The sequence below is a fragment of the Triticum aestivum genome, chromosome 3B (assembly GCF_018294505.1).
Source record: "Triticum aestivum cultivar Chinese Spring chromosome 3B, IWGSC CS RefSeq v2.1, whole genome shotgun sequence".
NCBI classification, from domain to species: Eukaryota; Viridiplantae; Streptophyta; class Magnoliopsida; order Poales; family Poaceae; genus Triticum; species Triticum aestivum.
The window spans coordinates 516,115,663-516,140,143 of record NC_057801.1 but is presented as its reverse complement, the minus strand read 5'-3'; the positions used below and the strand labels follow the sequence as shown (position 1 = coordinate 516,140,143).

At 46.5% G+C, this 24,481-nt stretch overlaps 1 protein-coding gene and 1 long non-coding RNA gene across 4 annotated transcripts; one reads left to right on the top strand and one right to left on the bottom strand.

The window, feature by feature from the left end:
• Positions 1–7,690: 7,690 nt before the first annotated feature.
• Positions 7,691–11,530, bottom strand: LOC123070676 (uncharacterized). Of its 2 annotated transcripts, XR_006433879.1 has the most exons (6): positions 11,095–11,530; positions 10,826–11,009; positions 10,399–10,613; positions 9,149–9,188; positions 8,202–8,278; positions 7,691–7,870 (listed from the first exon to the last, which is right to left on the bottom strand). It is a non-coding gene; the product is annotated as an uncharacterized lncRNA (long non-coding RNA). The 2 variants fall into 2 exon arrangements; XR_006433878.1 differs by having other exon boundaries at positions 7,691–8,278; positions 11,095–11,529.
• A 640-nt stretch (positions 11,531–12,170) lies between these two features.
• Positions 12,171–19,370, top strand: LOC123070675 (polynucleotide 3'-phosphatase ZDP). 2 transcript variants are annotated; one of them, XM_044493969.1, is made up of 15 exons: positions 12,176–12,602; positions 12,693–12,728; positions 13,001–13,303; positions 13,395–13,430; positions 14,002–14,304; positions 14,395–14,430; positions 14,562–14,663; positions 15,460–15,531; positions 15,645–15,701; positions 15,839–15,915; positions 16,668–16,749; positions 16,866–16,982; positions 17,116–17,243; positions 17,857–17,926; positions 19,068–19,370. In XM_044493969.1, exons 1-15 carry the CDS (start codon positions 12,294–12,296, stop codon positions 19,113–19,115), a joined length of 1,776 nt encoding a protein of 591 aa, XP_044349904.1. In that variant the 5' UTR covers positions 12,176–12,293; the 3' UTR covers positions 19,116–19,370. The 2 variants fall into 2 exon arrangements, with proteins under 2 accessions (XP_044349905.1, XP_044349904.1); XM_044493970.1 differs by lacking the exons at positions 12,693–12,728; positions 13,001–13,303 and having other exon boundaries at positions 12,171–12,602.
• The last annotated feature ends 5,111 nt before the right edge of the window (positions 19,371–24,481 follow it).

Genomic DNA, 24,481 nt, shown 5'->3' with positions numbered 1-24,481 from the left:
CCTCCCGATACCTGGATTTGACCCCCGAGGTTCTTCACGAACGAGCTGCCTCCGAGGGGGCCGCTTGAGTTGTGGCTGCGGCACACCGGATGCTGCAGCTTGTCCACCGGAGCTGAGGTCGAGGTGGTGCCCCCGGGGACGTCTTCATGACCCGTGGATGGGGTGAGGTCGCCCGAGCTTGCTGCGCAGAGGGAGCCCTCGCGATTCACTTTGAGTATGATGGCGCGGCCACCTTGTTCTTCAAGGTCTTCAACAAGGAGGGCGAACGGCAGGAGTGCTGCCCCGGAGGAAGCAGCCCGCGGAGCGCAGCCGTGGGTGTTGGACCTGCTTCTGTCCCCTTTGGCGCCTCCTCCGACAGCAGCGACGACTCCTGGGAATCCAGCAACTCTCCTGAGCCCAGCGAGTCTCCGGAGTCTAGCGACGACAACTACGTGCCGCCGAGCTCCCGCCGCGGCCATAACGCAGCAGCAGGTGCCGCCCGGCGTCGCCGGCGACGCCCAACGGCTTAGTAGTATCATTCCTTCTTTTGCTTTCCCTGCATGGAATGAAAACCAGCCCCCGTGGGGTTTGTAAGGATCGGAATGTGCTGAATACTAGTGTTGCTTTCTTTGATTCTGTGGTGAATTCGCGTATCCCAGTTCGGCACGATTCCTCCCTTTTCTTTTCCATGGACGCCTCGATGCTCTACACTGACGGGACCCAGTCCCCAGGCAGGCTTCAACCGTCGCTAGTATGCCAGGTCACGATGTCGTGGTCAAGGCTAGGAGGTGAGCAGCCCGAGGTCCGGTGAGAGCTCACGAGACGTGATGCTCACGAGGTCCCCCTTGGCGTGCAAGCAGCCGCCCAGAGAATTGAAAAGGGGAGAGAAGCCGTCGAAGTGGGACTGGGAGGCTGGGGCGTGCAGGGAGTGAGGCCGTCGCCACAATGAACGTGACTTATCTTTTGGTGGTCCTGATCCGTCGGGAGGAGGGTGCCTGCCCTTGCGTCTGTGGTGGTATCATTAGGCATGGTCTGCAATGATCACCCTCTCACCTCGCTTGCCCAGGTGCTCTACATCCTCGGGTCCCGGCTCTCGAGCGATCTCAGCCGCCGCTGGTATGCCAGGTCGCGCTGCCGTGGTCAAGGCCAGGGGGTGAGGGCTGGAGAGCCTGTAGGAGCTCCCGAGACGCGGTGGTCGAGGCCTCCCCCTTTAATGTGCAAGCGACTCACGAGACAAGATGGCGGTCATCCAAACCGGCCCGTGAATCATCGTCAGGTGAACCTGCAGTTTAAATGACAGGAAAGGCCGAGAATCCCTATGGAGTGGGGTGCCGGCCTGGGCCCCTGGGCACCAGACGAAGGCACCAAGGACCTGGTGAGGTGGCGTGCGCTAGGCGGGTCACGAGCCAGAGCTCAATCCTCGGGTTTGTTAGCGTTGGTGGGACGGACCCGAGCACAAGTGCCGTGCTGATGTGAGTAGCCATGCAGCAAGGCGAGCGAGGGACAAGCTAGCAAATTCAGGGAGGCCGCGAGGCGGTTAAGACTTGGGGCCGCAGAGTGACGATCATAGGTAAACTCATAGAAGATGGTTAGACAATCCTGGTGAATGCAAACGATACACGCCGCAGGGATGGACCCACGCGGCCTGGGGATGATGCAGCCTGAGGGGCGCCCCCAAACTAAACTAACTAGAGAGATGTCACATGGTACTGTTGCTGAAGAGGTGTTGGGATAGCGGAAGACGCGCTGCTGGAGTCGTTCCTCATGAGCCACCCTGACCCCGGGCCTCGGAGGCCCAGAGGGTCCGGGAGGTTCCTGGAGGCGCTCCTCCATCTCCACCAGGGTCGCCCGGTGCCTGGCCTCGCGAGCCGCCATGGCATCCCTCGTGCAGCACTGGAACGCCACGACTGCGCCCGGCAGGCCGAAGGGCATGCAACCGTAGCTGTGGGGTGGACCCTCGCATCGACCGACACGAGACGACTAGAAGAGCTGCCGTAATGCGGCCCTACTGAGCCCTAAAATGTCGATGCAGACGCGGAACTCCTTACCCTCACCAGGGCAGTGAGCCGCGCCTCGTGGTAGGCGGCGATCGCCTTGCAGAACCCTTTCCTCTTGAATCTCCTCGATTGCCTTGTTGATGAATTCCTGAACGCCTGGCGCCTCCCGTCTGACGCCTTCTCTTGGGAAACGCGCTCTGAAGCGCGCCTCCACATGGTGCCCGAGCGCCTCCCTCGTGACCCTGGCTAAGTCTGAGGCCCTCCCGAGGAAAGCCCCCGAGCCCAGCCTAAGAGGGGCGCCGGGCGCGCCTTCCTATGTGATGGGTGAAGGCGCCCCGTCCGGAGACGCGAGGCTAAGTGTGGCATCCTTGGGCGGTGCTTCCTCACCAGATCCCTGACCCAGCTGTAGCTTCTTCGTCTTGGGGGCGACCTCAGGAGGGAGGATGCCACCCTCATCTTCAGGGCTCTTGACAACTGTAGCTTGGAAGGCGCGCTCGAGGGAGCACACCGCGTCCTTTTCCTGGCATGCAACCGTGATGACGCCGCCGCTTCCTGACATCTTGAGGACGTTGTAGCCGTGGTGCGTTTCTGCCATGAACTTGGCCAGTGCCGGATACCCTAGGATGGTGTTGTAGGGCAGGCGAATGTCGGCGACGTCGAAGTCGATGAGCTCGGTGTGGTAGTTGTTGCGTTCGCTGAAGGTGAGATAGGGAGGCGGACCTGCCCTATCGGGTGTGTGGAACCGTCGGTCACTCCTGAAAATGGCTTAGTTGGCTGAACTTGGTAGTACGACACTCATAGTTTGTCGAATGTTTGAACGGATAGGACTTTGAGCCCCGCTCCACCATCGATGAGAGTCTTGGTGACAAAGGTGACAACCACGTTGCTGATGACGGGAAAGCAGAGCATGGAGAGCACGCCGGCAGTGGCCGCGCACTTGAGTTGGTCTGAGGAGCTGAAGGTGATGGCGCACTTGGACCACCTGAGAGGGCAAGTTGCTTTGGACTTGGGGAGCGATGCGTTCACCTCGCGCGCGAACTGCTTGAAGATGTCGGTGAGAAGCTGGGGCCTCTGAGCCACCTAGGATGCAGGTGATGGCTCGAGGCTCCTGGAAGCCCCCAACCCCTTCGTCCTGGTGATGCTCTTCGTTCCTTCTTGGCGGTGGAGGCAGACCGGCATTGCCCTAAGGGCGCTCCTCGCGAGGCTGCTCCCTCTAGGCGCCCTCACGAGGTTGGCCCTGCCAACGGTCCTCCCGAGAATGGACGCGCCACTCCTGGCGATGGTCGTGTCCATCCCAGCGTCCTCCTTCTCGGCCACCTCCGCGGCCGTATGCGCTCGGAGCGTCGACCAAGACGCCCGTCGCGGAGGGCCTTGAGCTCCTGGCAGTCGTTGGTGTTGTGGTTGTGGACGTTGTGGAAGACGCAGAACGGTCGGTTGCTCTTGGACGACTTGGGGTGGTCGCAGCCCCGCTTCATCTCTGGCTTGGCCGCGAGCACGGCCGGCCCCTTGCGCTTCATGTCCTTGGCCTTAGCGTTCTTGTCTTCTGGGTCAGTATCAGGGAGCTCGAGGAGGGAGAGGCGCCCCTCCTCAGCCCTTGCACACTTGTTCGCCATGTTGAACATCTCCAGGGCTGTGCAGAGGTTCTCATGGATGTCGAGCTCCTCCTTCATCTTGACATCATGGACGCCATCAGTGAAAGCTGAGATGATGGCCTCGTCCGACACCTTGGGGATCTTGAGTCAAACGTTGTTGAAGCGCTGGATATCCTTCTGTAGGGTCTCTCCTGGCTGCTGCTTGATGCGACGCAGGTCACCCGTGGCCGGCGGACGATTGCGAGTGCCCTGGAAGTTGGCGATGAAGCGGTCGCGCATATCCTCCCAGGAAGAGACCGATCCCTCGGGGAGGTTCAGGAGCCAAGAACGCGCGCCATCCTTGAGAGCCATAGGGAACCGGTTCGCCATGATCTTCTCGTCGCTGCTGGCCGCCTTGATGCTCAGCTCGTAGAGCTGCAGGAACTCGGCGGGGTCGGCGGTGCCGTCGTAGTGTGGGGGCAGGTCAGGCTTGAACTTGCTTGGCCAGATGACGTTGCGGAGCTCCGGGGTGAACGCGCGACATCCTGCGGTGGCCATTGGAGCCCGTCAAGGAGGTAGAACTTGGTCTTGGTGCATGCGCGCCACCACCTCTTGCAACGGCACACGGGCCTGATGCGGGGGTGCAGGGACCACGCGCGCCTCCCCTTGAGGTCGCTGCACCACTTGGCAGCTCACCTCCCCGCGAGCAGGCGCCGGGCGCGGCGGGTCGCACCGTGGCGCCACATGCCTTGGCTTGATGATGACGCCCTGAGCCGGAGGTGGTGGAAGAGCCCCGTGAGCCACATTACCCGCGACAGGTGGCTGCTGGGGCAGCGAGTGGCCCGGTGCAGTGGAGCCCCCAGCCGTGCTGACGAGCTCAGCGATCCGCTCGAGCCATTCCTCGTAGAAGTCGTTGACCGGACGATAGCGAAGGAGCTCCTGCGCCATGAGCAGAGCGGCCTATGCGTTCGCTGGGCCATGACGCGCATGGGAGGATGAAGCTGCTGGGGTGAGTGACAGAGTGGCGGTGCGCCCGTCGCAACGCACCGAAGGGTGCAGCGAAGAAGCTTGCTGCTCGTGGCCGGCAGGTCCCGTGGCGGCGTTGGCCACCAGAGACGGAACACGTCAAGCACAACCGTCGCCCGTCGGGGCCGTCTGAGCAACGCGAGCGGCGACCGCGGCCCGGCGCTTGGCGCGAGCCTAGCGTGCATCGTCCATGGAGTTGTCGGAGTGACAGTGGATCGATCGACGGAAGAGAAAATCCGACGCACCCCTAGCTGGCGTGCCAAATGTCGGATTACGGGTTCCGCAAACCCTTGAGAGGTCCGAACTCTGTGGTGCGTGCGGAAATCTCAACCTGTCCAACCTGCCTACTCGTGATTTTCCTAAGCCTAGCGCGACGAGCTCGAAGAGACAGAGACACATCAGTTTATCCTGGTTCGGGCCACCTTGCGGTGTAATACCCTACTCCAGCATTTTGGTGGATTGCCTCGAAGGGCTGAAGATGAACTAGTACAGTGGATAAACTGGCCTCAGGAGGTGAGGTGTTCTTGAGCTCAAGAGAGCTGGTGAGGTGGTGGGTGAGAATGGATCCGATTGGAATCAAATCAGTTGCCTCCTATGGTGGTGGCTAGTCCTAATTATAGTGGCATTGGTCCTCTTCCTAAATGTAGGCGGGAAGGGATCCCACAACAGCCGGATTTGAAAGGGGACAAGTAGTACAACTTATTCTGACAAAAGTAGTCTTCGCCTGCGAAAAGCCCCCGGCCATGACGCTACGGTGGGCTCGGTGATGACCTACGTCCTGCCGTCATGGCGGTCTTGATCTTGTTGCACCAGAATGGAAACCTTTAGCTGATTCCTCGAGACTCCGCGCCTGTGGCATGCCTCCCTTACACATAAGAGGAAACTGGCGCTCTGTGCCCGCTGGCGCCTGCCTGGCACCCGCCTGGCCTTGGTCGTCACGGCTCACGTCAGCTGAGCCTCGTGAGGTGCACTTTGCATAGAACTCTCCGCCCCTCGGGAGCCAGCATGAGAGGCCGATCCCCTCGGGGGTCTTGGCGTCGTCCGCCTCGCGAGGTCTTGAGCTGTTGATGTAGAAGATGTGTCGTACTAGGTCGTCGATGAAGCCACGTGATGGGCCGCAGGCAGGCAAGTCTGGATACCCCCATATCCAGAACGCCGACATATTTTGTCGTGAAAATTTACACACATGTGTGTTATGCCTTCATGTATATCTGTGTTTTTTTAAGATTTTTTTGAAACATAGAAAATATGAAATTTGATGAAATTCATTTTTTTTCAAAGCTGAGCTCGGCCTTCAAAGACAATATTCGTATGTAAAAGCTGGTACTATAACTTGACACCAATTGCCATTAAAGAAGAGGTTGTATTACGCGTTCGCAAGTTTCGAGGACCAAAACTTGTACTCCCTTCATTTTAAAATATAGTATGCCCGCGCTTGTCGAGGTCAAATTTTGACAATAAATTTAACCAATGACACCAACTACAGCGGAAGAAAAAAATTATATAATTAAAATTTTCTTTTAAAAATACGAATTCATTAGCATAACTTTTGCTTCTATCACGGCCGGTGTCGTTGGTTAAATTTATAGTCAAAGTTGACGAAGAAAAATAGAGAAATCACTATAATTTGGAACGGACGGAGCAATTTTCTCTGTTGCCTCGGTGGTGCTACTGTATCTGAGGCTCTGAGCCTGCCAGGCGCTCCGAGCCAGGCAAGCAAGCACGGTGGTTAATCAAAGAGGTAAATACACCGATGGTGCTTCAACTTGTCACGGATGTTCACTTTGATGCCTAAAGTTAAAAAATACATCGAACTAGTACCATAACTTGGCATGGACGTGCAAATACGGTTCAAATCTCATATTAATACGTCTAAGGCGTTCCAGCATGGCATAAGGCCTGTTGTCAGCGACTAGATGGACAGCAGGAAAGAGGGTGTGCGGCCATGTTTTTGGAAAACCCATTAAATTATTTTTCTTACAGATAGACCCTCGGAGAGAAACAACAGACATTTGTAAAATAAAAATGAAAAATGGTCTGGCAAGGATTCGATCCAAGGACCTGCTGTTTGCGTGCAGGTGTGGCTAGCAAGTCAACGCTTGAAACTTGCTCTTTTGTATACGCTAGGCAGAACAACATAAATTAAAGGAATTTAGTCTAGCAAATAATAGTGTCAGGTCAGTGATTCAAACATTCGAGCAAAGTTTATATAGCAGCCTCGGATACCACTCCAACCAAAAAGGACTTATACTAAAGTATAATTTGTATTTATGACAGTATAACAAACATAATTTAAAAATTTGCATGTCAATTTTAAAAATAATTCATGTGTTATTTTAAAACATATTCATACAATTTAAATTATTTATGAATTAAAAAATGTTTGTGTGATTCATATATTATTCATGTGAGGATACGCAATCTGAGGGCACACTATGTATTTTTTTAAGCAAACAAATTTGTATGTACTACATAAACCATTTATAACAACGCAAAAAAATTCTCAAAGCATGAACTCTTTTATGTACTACATGATTTTTTTATTGAAAACATGATTTTTTAAACTTATATGAGAATTTATTTTAAGTATACAAAACTTTCTAAAATTATTGCATAGATATTTTATGAAAGCATATGAACTTTTTAGATGTATTTTATTTTAATTATATGCTACTTTATAACACAGGATTATGATTTACATCTTTTGTACAAATTTTTAAGGTGGAGAAAAGTAACACATTCAAAATGGGCTGCACTGCAGTTCGTTTTACCCACTCGAGTGCATTATGTTATAAGGAGATTTTATCTTTTCTAACATTACCTGCCTGTTTCAAAAAAAAAAACTGCCGTTGGTTGGAGTGGATAGAAAGAATAATGTGTATACTAGTAATCGTGTACGTGCAAATGCACGTATTAATGAGTACACATAATTTTCCAGTGAGATAAAATAGTACAATACTATCAAGCCTTTAGTTTCCTGTTTCTTGCTCCGAAGGTTTTTTCTCGTTACAAGATCCCATCAAATACAAAAGATACTAATAGACAAGCCTTTGGCTGTCGGACGAAATTGCGCAGCTAAAAGTAATATATATATATATATGTAGTAGAAACAATATATTGATAGAAACCATAACTGAATTATTTCAAGTGTTTATATATAATGGTCTATCAGCATTAACCTTTGGCTATCAGCATTTTTTTACAAATTAATCAATGTTCTATATAATGGTCTTCGTTTCACAGGAAATGCTAACTTGTGATAATGTTCTCCACTGCATCTTCTTTTCAGCTCGAATCCTTTGTATCCGAATAATGTACAGAGAAACAAATCACACTTAACATGGATCGGTGATGGTAAAGCTATGCAATGGTAGAAAGAAATATCACTTCACTCTTCAGTTTCATCCATACGGTAAGCGTAGCCAGTTTATTTCCCTTATCATAGACTCATTTTGGCTTATATGCAACGATCTAATCATAAATCTAAAACCTGAGAGGCCTTACTGATAGATCGTAAGAAGCTCAATCGAAACGTGGAAATTACAAATATCATAGAAAACTGTTTTTGAGCAGAAAAAATTCATACTAATTTAGAAGATAATTTAGAAGATGCAAGCAGGTCACATACCAGGCCAGTGACTGTAGACAACCTCCCAGGCTTCTTGGCCTATCTGTTTTCCTCACAAGATCCACATAATCACTTCACTGAACCAAGAAATGGGATCATTTATTGATAGTTAAACATGATTTCCTGATCGTCAGCTCACTTGTTAGGTTAAAAATATATATAAAGATGGTTATTAGATCAGCATGCCTTGTTTCTTGCAATATTGGTGGCAGATGGAGGCTGATACTTGTGATGTGCAGTTAAATGATTTAATCATTTAAGGGAGATTTGATTTGATGCCTCTGACTGACTATATCAGGCAATGGATACTGAATAATCGCATCATACTTTGAGATAGCAGTAAGGTTAATACTTTAGCTTATTTACCAAATTACATTACTTGCAAAATATTTACCTATCTACAACAGGAAATTGTATATGTATCAGTATTGATGGAGCTAACATTAAACAGTATAATCAACATGTCTAACTCAGAGCCCTCTTCCTATCATTCCATGATATACATGCTTTTATCCTGAAGTTTGCATCTACTTCGCTATGTCTATTCAGATCAACTTAAGGTTCTAGGAATAATCAATAGTAAAGTTGGCGGTGTAGAAAAACCAGGATCATATGTATACGTTCAATTTCAGACCACAACATGGCCTACAAGGAGGGAATTAGCTAGGCAACGGAACAAGCCTGAAAGGTAATCTTGATTAATTCTAAAATAGCAAACCATGATGGATGCCGGTGAGCTGCCTAAACGAACGTAAACATTGTTCATCACAAAAATTCAGAAATTTGTCATTCACTAATGGAGCACACACATGCCAGGGATGTTAAAGAAATGGGGAACATCGTACATCATTAGAAATATTCATGCAATATTGAGAAGCTCAATTATTAAATGGTGCAAACAAAGTAAGCAGAATCTCAAGTAAATATGAATATGTGACGAAAAGGACCTTAGATGCTGCAGATGTTGATGAGTGGCAATATTTGTACCTGTAGAAATAAAGTATGCGTAGTTAGGGAGGAAGAGGAAACTGAATTTGTTTTCATTCTGTCAAAATTATATATTTCAAAATGTCATTCAGTTTTGCCGCATATGGTTTTTATGTAAACTTTTGAATGTTGAAACATATGTTTCATGAATCTTGAAACATATTAGCTTGCACAATTTTTTTAAAAAAACTACTACATTATTTTCCCGTATAAAATTTGAGAAAGTGATAGCAGCAGACTGGTTAAGAGTAGAGGCTTCAGAAGATGTTGCAGAGGTGTGGAAGAAGGTAATACTCAAAAATAGAATTTTTTAGGTCAATTCAAGTTGCATCTCTAACTGGAGATGAAAGGTTTAATGTCATGAGTGTACCAAGCAGAGAGCATCTATTTTGCAAGCAGAGAGGCTGCAGGGTGCCTTTTATGCATTCAACAGAAGGACTAAGTAGATGCATCCTTTTTCACCTCCTATATTCACCATCCGCCTCTCCCATTTCCTCTCTCCACTGCCTCCTCTCAACCCATCCCGGTAAGCCCCACCTTCGCCTCGTCGATGCATACGGCCTTTGCATCACGGTGCGCAAACCTTCATGATCTAAATAGATCTACCTTTCATGTCAATATATAATGCTTGCTCACAGCCCATGACTCAATCTCTTGAAACAACAAAACACGTGGGTTTTTAAAAAAATAAAATTAAAACTACAATGTGCTATTTTTTAACTCAAACTACAATGTGCAGATTATATATTTAGATTATTTAGATTATATATTTGAGTAGTTGTGACAAAACAAAACATCGTTGCCGATACTATTGTGGATAACCCAATATAGCAAAACTTTGGCCTCCTTTCCTGTAGTTAGGCAACTTCAGGAGCATAGCAACACAATGGGATGGGAAGGTAAGCAACAAAACTTCAAATGTATGAGTTGCTTGGACTACAAATTTCTGAAATCCTCACTAATTAAATATGTCCTCATAAACTGTAACCCTTTTGGCGCTGAGTGTGGCATTGGCGTTGGATCATGATAATTCACATACGGCAATTGTTCCAGAATAATTGTTCCTGCTGTGTGGTAGAATCATGTATGTATGCACTAAAATAATCATAACCAGAAGGATCATGTATGTATCAGATTATCTTGTGTGGAAAGAACAGAACCACAAGCATGTTGTTCAAACAATGCACACTTGAATGTAAAGAAAACTTACTGGCTCGGATGAGATCGGCGGCGGCAGAGGAGGAGCAGAGGAAGGCGGGCGGCGGAGAATAGGATCGGTGGGCGGAGGGCGAGGATGTGCGGAGGGCGAGGATGTACAGACTGAAGCGAAAAATGATGCAGATGAAGGAAAGATTCACCAGGTTGAACAAGCCTTGGAGTGGTCAGTACAAAACTGAAGCCTGACGATTGCTATGTCTCTAGCCTCTACAATTTCCATAAATAGAACACAAAGTTGAGAAGATGTTGGTACAGAAGCAAAAACACAGAGTTGAGACGAGCAAACAGTGTTGTGTGACACGCATCCAAGCAAGCATGCATCTAAAAATTTCAGTTTTCTCACACCCACCTAGTACTAATAATAAATTAATTGAAGTTGTATGTAGATTCGCAGGAATCCCTCCGTGATGTGACCTGACCTGCATGAACTGAGCTGAGCAGATGGATAGATTCAGTCAAGCAATTCTGGACTCGTCCTCTCCTCTGTTGTCCCGAGAGCAGAGCAGATGGATAGATTCAGTCTAGCAATTCTGGACTTGTCCTCTCCTATGTTGTCTGTGTCTCAAGAGCAGCCATCGGTGTAGGTGCTGCACCTGCGTGCATCTGCATCAGGGAGGGAGGGTGTGAGTGAGGGGAGCCGCCAAATCCAAAACAATCAAGAGTCCAGTTGGGAGAGGAGAAGAGGGACCTTGACGACATTCAGGCATTCCATGGCGGCTGCGGCGACTCCATGGCCATGGGAAAGAGGCGCACGGACCTGGCCTTCCGTGGCTGCATGCCGGGGCGAGGTGGATTGGATCCGGCTGGGAGCAGAGGAGAGAAGGCGTCCCATCCCAAGAGAAGAGGAGAGAGACTCGCTCCGGCGGAGTGGCGGAGTGGCGGAGGCCAAGCTGCGGCGGGGCGGCTTCGGCGGCAGGGGAGGCTCCCGGCGAGCCGCGGCGGGAGCGGGGCGGGCTCCCGCGGTCGGGGAGGCTCCCGGCGACCCGCGGCCGCTTCCCGTGGCTCCGGCGGCGCGAGGAGGCGGTGAAGGGCGCGGCTGCGGGAGGCGAACGGCGCGGCTGCGGGAGGAGGAGGAGGAGGTCGTGCGGGCGGGCGGTTTACTTTCTTTTTTACTGCGGGGCATAGTAGCGATCGCACTGTGGCTTGTTGCGTGGTTGATAGCGTTAAACACAAAATGATTAAGGGCCATTAGATTTTGATGATGAATGGATGTGATTGTTTGGATCTGCCCCTCTCTTCTTTTTATAGTGGTAGTAGATAGATAGTAGATAGTAGATGTGCATGACTGCAAAAGTGATTGAGTCTAATGGCCAGCCATCCTGACATGCGAACGGCACGGTGCTGGTTCAGAACCCCACCGGACCAGTTTTTTTCCCGAAGGCTTTTTGTAAGCAAAAATAATTTCAGAAGTATTTCGCAAAAATTCAGGCCACACGCCATCCTTCCTGTCGTCCGGTGTCTGACAATGGGCCCATGCCACACGGGCGTGCCTTTCCTGTCGTCCGGTGTCTGACAATGGGCCCATGCCACACGGGCGTGCCTTGTCAGTGTGGTGGACGTATATAATTGAGATTTGAACCGTATTTGTATGTTCATGCCAATTTATGATACCAGTGCAATGTATTTTTCAAGTTTAGATACTAAAATGAGCCCAAAGTTAGACCAGCCCACGATGCAGCCGACCCCCAAACCTGACACTTGTCACGACTCAGGAACACGACGGCAGCACCGGCCACCACCACCGCGGCTCGGCTCGCTGCCCCACCTTCCTCTTTCTTCCCGCCCCCGCCTCCCTCCCACCGCAGCGTGATTCCAGCGCCGACCACCTACACTACACAAAACCCTAGCCAGTCCCTTCCCCTCCCCTCCAGCCCGTCCCCACCTCGCATGCTCGCACCCCTCTTCTCCCGAAACCCCAGCCTCCTCTTCCTCCCCGCAGTCGTCCGCATCGCCCGCGGAGCAATGTCGGCCTCGCCGGACGCCAAGGCGACCGTCTCCGTCGAGTACGCCAAGTCCGGCCGCTCCTCCTGCAAGGGCTGCAGCGCCACCATCGCCAAGGGCGCGCTCCGCCTCGGCGCCTCCGCGCGCGACCCTCGGGGCTACGACAGCACCAAGTGGTACCACGTCGCCTGCTTCCCCGTCTCCTCGCACCCGCTTGGCCCCGTCGAGGAGGTCGAGGGGTTCGACTCCATTAAGGTTTGGGTTGTTTATTTTGTCCCATTCGGTTTTCGATCTGTTCTGTTTTGTGCTTGGAGGCTAAACTCCCGGTATCTGGGGGTTGTGCAGGATGACGATCGCGAGGAGCTGCGAGAGATTGAGAAGGTAGCACATTCCTCACCTGTTGAAAATGCCTGTTCTGTTAGTGGTCTTCCATCCACTCCTGCGCTGAATATTTCTGCCTATTGGATGGCAATTTTGAGTAATGTAGAATTATGTTGCTAAATCATAAGGTGGAACGTTTGGGTAGCTTTCTATATAATCGATTTTTTTATGAGCAAAGGAATAAGAGATTTGATGTGTTCCCCCATTGAATATAGTTTTGCTTCATAAAAATATGAACCATTCCATGAACTCGAGAAATCTACTATTTTCAGAATAATAAGAGCGACCAGACTGCTGTCAGTCCATTGGAAGTACCAAGTCCGAAGAAAGCAAAGGTTTCGCCTAAAGCAGAGGTGGCAGAAAAAGGAAGTGTGTCTGTTGAATACGCCAAGTCCGCCCGTTCCACCTGCAAGGCCTGCAATGCAAGCATCGCCAAGGGCGCTCTTCGCATTGGCGTCTCAGCCCATGACCCCCGTGGCTTTGACAGCACCAAGTGGTACCATGTCGCCTGCTTCCCCGCCTCCTCGCACCTGCTTGGCCCCGTCGAGGAGGTCCAGGGGTTCGACTCCATTAAGGTTTGGGTGTTTTTTTTGTTCCATTCCGTTTTCGATCTGTTCTGTTTTGTGCTTGGAGGCTAAACTCAAGGTATTTTTGGGGGTTGTGCAGGATGACGATCGCGAGGAGCTGCGAGAGCTCGAGAAGGTAGCACATTCCTCACCTGTTGAAAATGCCTGTTCTGTTAGTGGTCTTCCCGCCACTCCTGCGCCGAATATTTCTGCCTATTGGATGTCAATTTTGAGTAATGTAAAATTATGTTGCTAAGGCCTCCTTCGGTTCATAGGAATATTGTAGGAGTTGCAAAGGATAGGAACTTTGTAGAAAAATTCCTGTGGAGCCCTTTGGTTTGTAGGAATGGATTCCTATTCCTACGTAGGATAGGTATCAATCCTTCACATTTCAAAGGAAAAAAAAACATTGGACTAGACTCTATGGAAAAATTCCTATCCTATGCATCAAATGACATCTCTTTCTCTATGGGATTTGAGATGCATGTCATCTCACTTCCTATGATTTTCCTATTCCTATACTATTCCTATCCTATGAACCAAAGGAGGCCTAAATCATAAGGTGGAAGGTTGGGGGTACCTTTCTATATAATCGATGTTTTTATGAGCAAAGGAATAAGAGATTTGACTTGTGCCTCCACAGAATGTAGTTTTGCTTGATAAAAATATGAACTGTTCCATGAACTTGAGAAATCTACTCTTTTCAGAATAATAAGAGAGACCAGACTGCAGTCAGTCCATTGGAAGTACCAAGTCCGAAGAAAGCAAAGGTTTTGCCTAAAGCAGAGGTGGCAGAAAAAGGAAGTGTCTCTGTTGAATACGCCAAGTCCGCCCGTTCCACGTGCAAGACCTGCAATGCAAGCATCACCAAGGGCGCTCTTCGCATTGGCGTCTCAGCCCATGACCCCCGTGGCTTCGACAGCACCAAGTGGTACCATGTCGCCTGCTTTCCCACCTCGTCGCATCCGCTAGGCCCTGTTGAGAAGCTCAAGGGGTTCGAATCCATTAAGGTTTGTGCTCTGGGAGGCTTCATTTCATTGTTATTTAGTTCTGTTTTTGTATTTTTCGTTGGTGGCTAAACTGTTACTTTTGGCCTCCAGGATGACGATCGTGAGGAGTTACGGGAGCTAGAGAAGGTAACACATTCCCCACTTGCTGAAATGCCTACGCTGCTGTATGATGAATATTTCTGAGTACTAAATACTACCATATTTTGCAATAGTTTTGTAGAAGTATGTGCATGTCCATAAAATTTACCCATTTTCAGAATAAAAAGGGAGACCAGGCTGCAGTCGGTCCAGTGGAACTATCAAGTCCGAACAAAGGAAATTCCCATATATCTTTACCTGAAGTGGAGGTGGCTGAAAAGGCAAGTGTATTTTATGACGCCCAATATTTACTGTGGATTGTTTTGTGGGCTTTTATTCTAATGAAGTTTGGATGTCAATTGTTTGAAATTTGTGGATTTGATGGGATGTGAACAGGAGATAACAGTTGGCCACTCATAGATCTAGTTTAAACAAAGTGGTATTGTTACTACATGATATTTCTGCACATTAGTAATTGGCGCACTTTTGATCCTTGTTTGTCTCTGTGACATGTCATGTCTTACATAACAGTTTGTTTAGTTTGGAATGCTTAGTTTGATTCACCATGTGTAAAGGTAAAGTGACTTGCCTACTTTCAAATCCCTCTCCTTTTGCATCATAGTATTTAGAGGCATCAGTCATTTGACGTTTATAGTTCTAAGTTTCACCTGAAGCTTCCTTACTAAGGTTGGATAAGCTCCATGAATAAGCCAGAGATAGTATCAGATGTTAGCCTATTATAACTTGCACTTTGCCACATTCTATGTTCTTTACCAAGGTGGTGAATGCTGATCCTTCTATTTTGAGAGTCCATCCTAAGAAATGACTAGTACACATCTTTGTATCTTACACGTTTTCTAAAAAAATCCTACTACACTAAATCAAATTAAATAACCAAGGCTGTGAAGTGGGGTAATGTTGAGCGAAATAACCTACGACAATTGAGCCACTTTTTTTGAGCGAAAAAGGTTTATACTGTAGCCACCTCCTTCCTCTTTGTTTTCTTAACTTCACCTTGGAGCTCAGCTGCATGGTTATTTATTTAATTTATAATGCTGGTTCTGTTTTCCATAACAGTCGTCTCCAGGGAACAAAACAGTTGGTACAGCGATACCCTTTTCGCCTTCTGATATCAAGAAAACATACAAGGTAGTCTTGTAATTCCTAGCTAGTCTTACTCAGGTGTTTCTCTCTCTTTGGCTGTTGATAAACATTTTATTGTACTGAGTTACTACATCACACCTTGTTGTCTGTTGATGCAGGATGCTACCCTTCCCACTCATTGGAAGGCTTTTGATACCGTTATTTTCCGTGAGCAGGTGTGTTGAGGAAAAAAAAAGTAACAGCTGTCAAGAATTATTTTATCCTTAAATAGTCTATATCACTCTACTACTTTTGGTTTCATACCGTCTTGTAAAATTGTCAGATAGTAACTTTGTGCAATTCTAATGTTCAGGATGATGGCCTTCATGCTTCAGCTAAGATTGCTGCGTTTGATTTCGACGGGTGCCTCGCCAAAACCTCAGTGAAGATGTATTATATTATATAATTTCCCTTCTTAAAATATGTTATGTTTGATAAGAGTGTTCTACATGCTTGTTCTGTGAATGTGGTATCAAATATTCATCGTTTTATAATGAAGACACATTTTAATTGATTTGCTACAGAAAAGATTTGTGTTACAGTTCAGTTCTATGGGCAATGTTTGTCTGGTTGGGCAATCTCATATAATGTCATCTATCTGTAAGTTATGGACTAATGTGTCCTACATCTTGTCATAACTGGAAGTGCAGAATGATATGTCTGTTAAAATCCAAAATGCTTCTTATTTAAATGTGAAAAATTGATTAAAAAAAGTTTAGTCCATGCATGCATGACGTGGGCTCTCTACATAGGGCGCTCATTACCACACGTTCCTGAAGAACATGTATAGTATGACACACTAATCTTAAAGAATCTTAAACTGTAGGAAATCACAACTTTTCATCATTCATCATCGCCCCTGTCTTGGTGTTCTTGACCTAAGCGGTTTCCTTTTTTACAACCGTCCATTTCAAGTAACCTTCTCTTGAGAAAAATATTTGGTACCTAGATCTACCAGCGGTCGAGTTGTGAAAAAAAAATGCTTACCTGATGGTCTTGAGTATAACCGTTAGGTGCTGGCTTGTGATGTGATCTCCGGAGACTGACTTTTTATAAATGGAGTTTCTGATTTGAATGCTTCTCTTATATGAGCTGTTACACTAGGGAGACAGTTGATAACTTTTGACCTACTGCAAATGTAGCATTGGTGCAGACAAGTGGTCTTTACAGCATAAATCAATTCCTGACAAGCTGCAAAGCCTGTACAATGATGGCTACAAGTTGGTTAGTTTCTTTCTTATTTTGATTCCATCACTTTTCTTCTGTATCTGTGTACTCCATTTCAAGATAAGTATACACATGGCATGTTAATACAAAATCATGCTGTATGGTGTTGGCAGGTCATATTCACCAATGAGTCAAACATTGAGCGCTGGAAGAATAAGCGGCAGCAAGCTGTTGACTCAAAAGTTGGACGCCTTGACAACTTTATTGAGTGTGTTAAAGTCCCTATTCAGGTATTCTGCTAACCTATCTTCTTTTCTCTAATATTTGTATTAAAATGTGTCTCTTATGTTTCTGATCGATCCTTTGACATATTAAATAATAATAATAAGAGCTGTAGCTTATTGTGCTTGTGTTTTCCTGCAGGTTTTCATTGCGTGTGGTACTGGGAAAGGAAAAGGCACACCGGATGATCTGTTTCGCAAACCAAATTCAGGAATGTGGTGGTTGATGGCAGAGCATTTCAATTCTGGAATTGCCATCGACATGGACCAGTAATCATTCTATTTCCGATTTTTTTTTCCAGAGTCACCATTTTGAATTGATTTATTTCATAGGGTGTAAGCTTAAACATTTAATTTTGAATGTAATTTTGTTATCTCTGTTCATATGTGGTTGTTGGACAAGCAGCTGACATGCACACGGTTCATTTTCTTTGTTTGTTTCTGTGAGTTGCATGTGTCGCTTAGCCATGGTTTCATTCAGGACAATTGCTTCTTGGAGCCATGCCCCTGTTGCTAACTTGCTTATATATCAACCACACTCACAAGACTGTCCTTGTGATCTACATGAAAGTACTGTTGTAGTACGTGTAAGATTCACCACATACCTATTTTTAGGGCTTTAGGCTGAGTGATCAGCACATGAAGCTCCATTATAGCACCCGAGGTTCTGAGCTTGCTGCTAAATCCACACAAAGAATAGGGCCTCCACAGCTTAAACATGAGTTATGCTGTTATGCAAACTAGTATTGCCCACCTTGTTCTTATAGTGCAAGTCTCTGAGTCTGTTCAGTATGTTGCTGCAAGAATTCATGCCACACCTTTTTCTCCTTAGGATTTGGTCATGCTACATGCTCTCCTTCTGAAATTTCCCGTGCCTTTTCAGATCTTTCTATGTTGGTGATGCTGCTGGGAGAGAGAATGATCATAGTGACGCAGATATAGAATTCGCTAAGGTATGGTGAAAAAACCTCTACCCTTGAGCTACAATGCACTACCATTTCTTCAGTTGAGTTCAAACGTTCAGCAACTTGAAATACCCCTCACACTTTTACTTGTCATTTATAGAAATGCCAACGAACTGGGTTTAGAAGCATTTAGAAACTGAGACCTGATCACACCATACATCAGCATTTAAACTTGTAACTATCTATTTGAAAGTTATTCTTTTAGCTATGCAATCAATTAAGGAGACACAGTTCAAAAAGCGACAGATAACAGTTAGATAGGATATACCCCCCCCTGTAAACAAATATAAGACATTTTGGATTACTCAGTAGATCTTAAAGCTTGTAATAGGTACCATCAGATCAAGCACGATTGTTTCATCTGGAGTTTGGAAAGCTAGCCTTAGAACCCTTAGTTATAACCAGGATTTTTCAGCCATCTTTCTGTGTTAGGAGAACTTGTTAATTGGATATTTGTAAGCCGAGCTGTGAATGATTTACTCTGTAATTTGATAAGACCATGTGAATAAACTATTTAAACATCCTTTCACGATAGTAAGAAGCCCATCATAACGAACTTAGTGTGCTCAGAATTTGCCCGGCATGGCTCTGGGAACAGGTGCAGATTGAAGTAGTTCTAGAATTGCCTTTCCTTTAGGTTACCTGTTCTAGTTCTAGTTCCATTATCATTTTGACTTCTTCATGCGGTATTGTCCTTATATGGGTATAAGACCCTACTTGCTAGCTGAGGCAACATATCGGAATGATACAATAGAATCCAAGATACCCTTTTCCAAATCCCTGTTATTGGTAAGTTTGCCATTTTTTGCTAATCACCGATGAAATAGACTATAGTTGAGCTTGAAGCTAGTTTAAAGAATGCTGGTTCCATCTAAAATAATTTAGTATGCGAAAATAATTCCATTTTTTCCTCTAGAAAGCTGGATTATCTCATCTCATAGATAATCCCCCACCCATGTACCTTATCTGCATTTCCTATGTTATTTGTTCCACCAAAAGCTTTTTATTTTTTGAACGTTTTTGTTTGCTATGCTACTTCATGGTTAGTAATTAACTGTCGAAGCTTTAATTGGCTCTATATATTGTTTGCCTTCCCATTTCTGACGTTCTGTTGTATTTTCCATTATAGGCCATCGGTCTGAAGTTTCACGTTCCTGAAGAATTCTTCGGTCCCTAGCCGTTCACTGTGAGCAGCTATGTTAGGTGGTGAATAAGATGGTTTACCAATTGCCGTAGGTCGGTGTCTCATGTTTGGAACCTAAGAATGCCACAGTTATTCTTACGTTGCAAGATCGCTGTTTAAACTTGCCGTAGACCTTTGCCGTAGTATCATGCCTGTTCGTCTAGGATCGACTTGAATCAATGTACTGGAGGCGGTGAACTGTTGGGATCTGAGTCAATGCCATACTGGGACTCGTCGATCACTGATTTCTATCGCCCAGTTGACTCATAATTGTCACCAGTGTCGAATGCGGGTTCACGTCCGCTTACCTCGTGTCCCAAAAGGCAAAAGACGCCGTTTTTCTCTCCCTGGTGGCATCTAAAGTTAAGTAAGAGACGCTGGTCCTTTTCTCTAGTTCTCTAACCTTCACTAGCGGGAACAAAATGACAGGAAACAACCGTACGTCTGGAAGTCCTATAAATTCAAACCCCGAATTCTCAGAAACCCAAAGTCCAAGCTCTGAAACAATGCCGGAATATGTTCGTGCTGCTGTTCATCCAATACTTGTTCTCTGATTATTCACATGAGGGAAACAAATCCAAGAGAAGCCCCTGTGTTAAATTGACACGGTTATATACAGATTTGACACTGCAGCCCGTACACTGCAGAATGCACAGCCTGAGAATAATTAGGCTTAGCGCATCTCAAAATAAACTTCCACTTGCATTACTGCGGACAACCAATCATTCCTTGGGGATTAAGTCTGCAGTCTGCATAGTAGTACTACGTACTCCCTGACAATTGTCAACGTGCTTGTCTTTTTCTCTAGTTCATGATCTAGTTGGGGATTAAGTCTGCAGGAACGAGCAAAAATAGTCAAAGTGATGTGGACTATATGTTACTCCAGGAATCGCTGGGTTCATGATCAAGATCAACTAGATCCTGCCACTGCTATGAGAAGGATTAGAGGGGACTTGTGTCAGCACATGATGCAACGGGGGCCTTTCTTCAGTTAGGTGTAGCGAATCAGGCACGTCTTCTGTTAGTACTCCCTCCGTCCGAAAATACTTGTCATCAAAATGAATAATTATCCCTTTTTATCCATTTTGATGACAAGTATTTCTGGACGGAGGGAGTAGTTATTACTCCCTGGTTCCCATAATATAAGAGTGTTTTTTACCCTACATAAATGTCAAAAACGTTGTTATATTATGGGATAGAGGAAGTATTATTTACCGTTTACCTCTTGCCGCGCTGGCGGGTAACTCTCTTCCCTATAAGCAGAGCCGGGTTGTGGCGAAGCATCTCATTCAATATTTCTCAATTATCAACTTTGGGCTAGAACCCTAAACACTATAGCTCCTCTTATAGTGATAATATACTCCAGATCTAGCGAGATCTCTTGATTTCTATCATATACTCGTGTAAACAAAGTTATAGATCCACTCGGGCCTGACAAATTGGTACTTAGAGCAAGGTTTTTCCTCGGTCAGAGAAGTAATCCCACCCAATTCCCTCCCTAGTGTGTTGATTCGATGACGACGGGGTGATCTACGTGTTGGAGGCGTCGGTGGCGGCGATCTGACAGTAGGCGGCGTGGGCGGCGGCGATCTGGTGTTTGTTGGCGCTGGTGGTGGCGATTTGTTCGGCTATAGGCTGGTAGGGCGGAGTGATTGCCGGAGAACACTTCTCAGGTAGTGAAGTCCCACATCCATCGCTGGTTTGTGTCGCAGAGTAGCACGGAGGTCGGCCGCGGCAAGATCTGAGTGAGAGGACGGGTTGCCAGGTCTGTGGTGGTAAAATTCCTTACCTCGTTAGATCAAGGAGATGGGAAGGACATCTAAGAGCATAGATGATGCTGATTGGCAGGACGTTCTGTCCATGAAAGAGGAATTTGGCATTCTGCAGCAAGACTCAATATTTCTGCATACTGATGTTTCCAAGCTTCAACAAGAGGTATCAGCCATCAGCCCCAAACAAACTGAAATATGTGAGCAAGTAGGAGGTGTACAACAGGAACTACGAGATCACCCCAAGGACGCCCTCGGTGTCCAGGGGTCACGGACCGACCATAGACCCTGTTCAATAAGTGGAACACATTAGCCGTCCACTCTCCGGTTAGGCAGTAAGGGTCGGAGAAGGGCAATCACTCGTTCTTAAAACCAACATTCTTTAGATAAGGAGTCAGACGGAAAAAAGGGAGAGCTCCCCTTTCCTGGTTCTCCTGTAACTGGATTCCCCGGAACCACAAGAATCCTTAAAATGGGATTCCAACTCAGCACCTTTTGTTTTGAGATTTTGAGAAGAGTTGCTCTTTGGAGAGCACAGTACGAAGCAATGCTACAATTGGGTAAACAAATGGCAGCCATGAATTTAGTTCTGAAATCTCTAGTACCCAAAGCAGTGAACAGGAATAAGGATGAAGCTGAAACTAGTGCAAGTCAAGTAGTAAAATCACCAACTCTAGCTCAGGCAGAATTGCAAAATCTGGAGCAAAGAAATGCAAATCTCAGAAACATTTGGAGGCAGAAAGAGAGCTGAACAGACAATTTGAAGAAGCTCAACTCCAAAATTTACCTCCTGTCAGAGTGCAGAAACGCAGTACTACAGAGAGAATTCTAGTGCAAGATTTAACTGTTGAAAGGAATACCCCTGTGGCACATCAGGCCAAGCCACACACACCTGCATTTCAATAGTTCCAAGCAAACAGAGAGAGGCAGTTGTGGCAAGGTTATTACAGAACCTATGAACAGGATATTCAGGCTCAATTTATGAAAGCAATGACAAAAGGACCTAAACTAGAATTTCCAAGTTTGATGGTGCTGACCCAGTTGGGTGGATAAGGCAATGTAACAAGTACTTTCAGATGTCAGCAACACCTGAAGAATACAAGATATCATTAGCACAAATGTACATGATAGGAGAAGCTGACACATGGTTGAGAAGCACTGGTGTAGAGACCTGCTATACAAACGGTTTTTAACCCCTTTTCGCGACGGCATTTGGAACTGTCGCCAAGTGAGTGTGGGCGATAGGGTGGGGGGTGGGGGGGTCCTTCCCACACGACCCAGAAATCGTCGGGGATAGGCCCTCCTGGAACACAGGCTGGGGCAAAATGAGCTCGTGTGCGATCTGGCGGGGCATCGAAACCCAATTGTTTTCGTTCGTATGTACATCCCACACGGTGAATCCCAGAAAAACATTTCCGTTCGTATGTATATCACACACAATTTTTTGTGTGAAAACGTTTGTGCAAGGTGGGCTAACGCAAGCAGTTCTCTGCCAGAAGCCGTGTGTGATTGTTAGTTGATCGAACACGCCTTACTTTTTAGAAACCGTGCTGGTTGTTTGAGTTCATCGCCCACGGTCCTGTCTGAGTAACCGTCTGCAATAGAAAACCCCAATAAGCAAGGTAATTAGCCTATTATTGATAATCCATGTACTAATCAAATTGATATTTCTTATAAAACACACCAGATATTTCATATCCATATAACAACAACCATGATTTCACAATCAAACTACATCAGAAAGATTCAGCATTCAGTTACACCATTACACAACAGCATCAAGTTTCACATGCAACATAAAAAATCTTTGGAAAGTAGCATCATACACGGTAAATAGACAGATGAATCTCATCTGGGAAACTGCAGAAGTGGAAAGCAAATATTGAGCCTTCAGTGATGTTGAATGTCCTTGCAACTTTAGGCCAGTGGCTATGGATAATTGCCCGCCCAACCTTCGTCCTCTTCAGCAAGACTTCAATATTGTACCGTGAGTGTTGAATGAATACCTTCCTCGCCTCTTGACCATGCAGGTGGTTTGAGAGGTAATCATCGGTGAACTGCTTTGGAAAGTATTAAAAAAAAGATATGCATAAATCGCTGTTATAAATTTTGAAATGGCGCAAGGGGTAAAAACAAGGTAAAAGAGTTAGTACCATCCTATAGTTGACTGATGTCTTATTCATTGTGCAAACAAAGATCTTGCTATTATTCGTGGCAAGTTTCTTCATCCTAACAATCTTTCTAAGTTTCTTGACTTGATTGATATTCATGGACATCTCATTTTCCCATATGCAAAATGGGCCGAACAGTGGGTCTAAGCCTCTGACAGCAAGACCTACACATGCAAGACCAAATTGTAAGAAACCTAAATATTAGAATGATTCCTGTAACTGCACAATAATGTGCTATTAGCGAAAGGATCATGCTTGAACAAACCTTGATGGTAAACCGCAGTGTCTCCCATTGTTTCCCTGCAACACACATAAGGAAGATCTTGATCAGGTTAACTGAGAGTTGCCATACTATCAATAGAATATGTATTGATTACATTCAAATTCGATTTATTTCACATGCATAAGAATACAAAATTGTACCCACAACAAATGAAAATCAAATTGCAGAACTCAACCAAACAGTTAAATGGACAGTAGACCAAATGAACCAAAATAGTTAACCGAGCGCGACATTGCAGAATAGAAACATGTACTAGAAGATAAGACAATTAACAAAACAAAGAATGCTTGAGAACAATACTACGAAATGTAGCAATTGTTGGACCAAACTGTTAACTGAACATTACATTTCAGAGGACCAAAGTGTTAACTGAACATTACATTTCAGAGGACCAAACTGTTAACTGAACATCAGATTGCATATTAACACTACGGAGGACAAATCACTAGAAGGCACTGGCGGTGGCCTCGAGAAAACAACACGAACTGTATTTTAAAGTAGACAACCGCGTGGCGGTGTCGAGGGAGGCCTCAAAGATGAGGTGCTCCTCCAAGATCTGGCGGTCGGCAAGCATGGCAGCCATAGCGATCTCGTGCGCGCGTGCGACCGTGATTTGCTTCTCTGCTGCCAGATGCTACTGAGCTCCACGTTAAACTGCGTGCAAAATGGCTGTGGGCAGCGCTTAATTGGAGGAGGGGGACAGTGATTTCGGTGGAAGGTTTTGCGCCGTCGGTTGGGGCATGTGGGATGAGAAAGGAGGAGGATGGTGTGGGTGGGGTGTGGATTACCTGACCATATCGACGAGGCCGCGCAACAATAAGAAGGGTTGGCTGCGAGGAGGCCGCGCAACAAGAAGAAGGGTCGCCGGTGAGGAGGCGGCGCTGCGAGAAGAAGGGTTGCCGGCAAGGAGGCGACGCTACAAGAAGAAGGGTAGCCGGCAAGGAGGTGACGCTGCAACAAGAAGGGTTGCCGGTGAGGAGGCTGAGCTGCCAGTAAGCAACAGTGAAGGTTTGAACTTGGAAAGCAAGGAGGAACAGTGGAAATGTGGCTTTTGGTGGGAGGGAGGGGGCGGGGAGATAGATATTTCCGCGGTGGCAGAAAAATTTCGCTCGGTGCCGCAAGAATTTGGTGCACAAG

Excerpts from the sequence above, each read along its gene's own strand:
- LOC123070675 (XM_044493969.1), top strand. The coding sequence starts at position 12,294 with ATGCTCGCACCCCTCTTCTCCCGAAACCCCAGCCTCCTCTTCCTCCCC. Across the intron at positions 14,431-14,561 it reads AGTTACGGGAGCTAGAGAAG|AATAAAAAGGGAGACCAGGC; the intron begins GTAACACATTCC and ends ACCCATTTTCAG. Across the intron at positions 17,927-19,067 it reads CAGATATAGAATTCGCTAAG|GCCATCGGTCTGAAGTTTCA; the intron begins GTATGGTGAAAA and ends TTTCCATTATAG.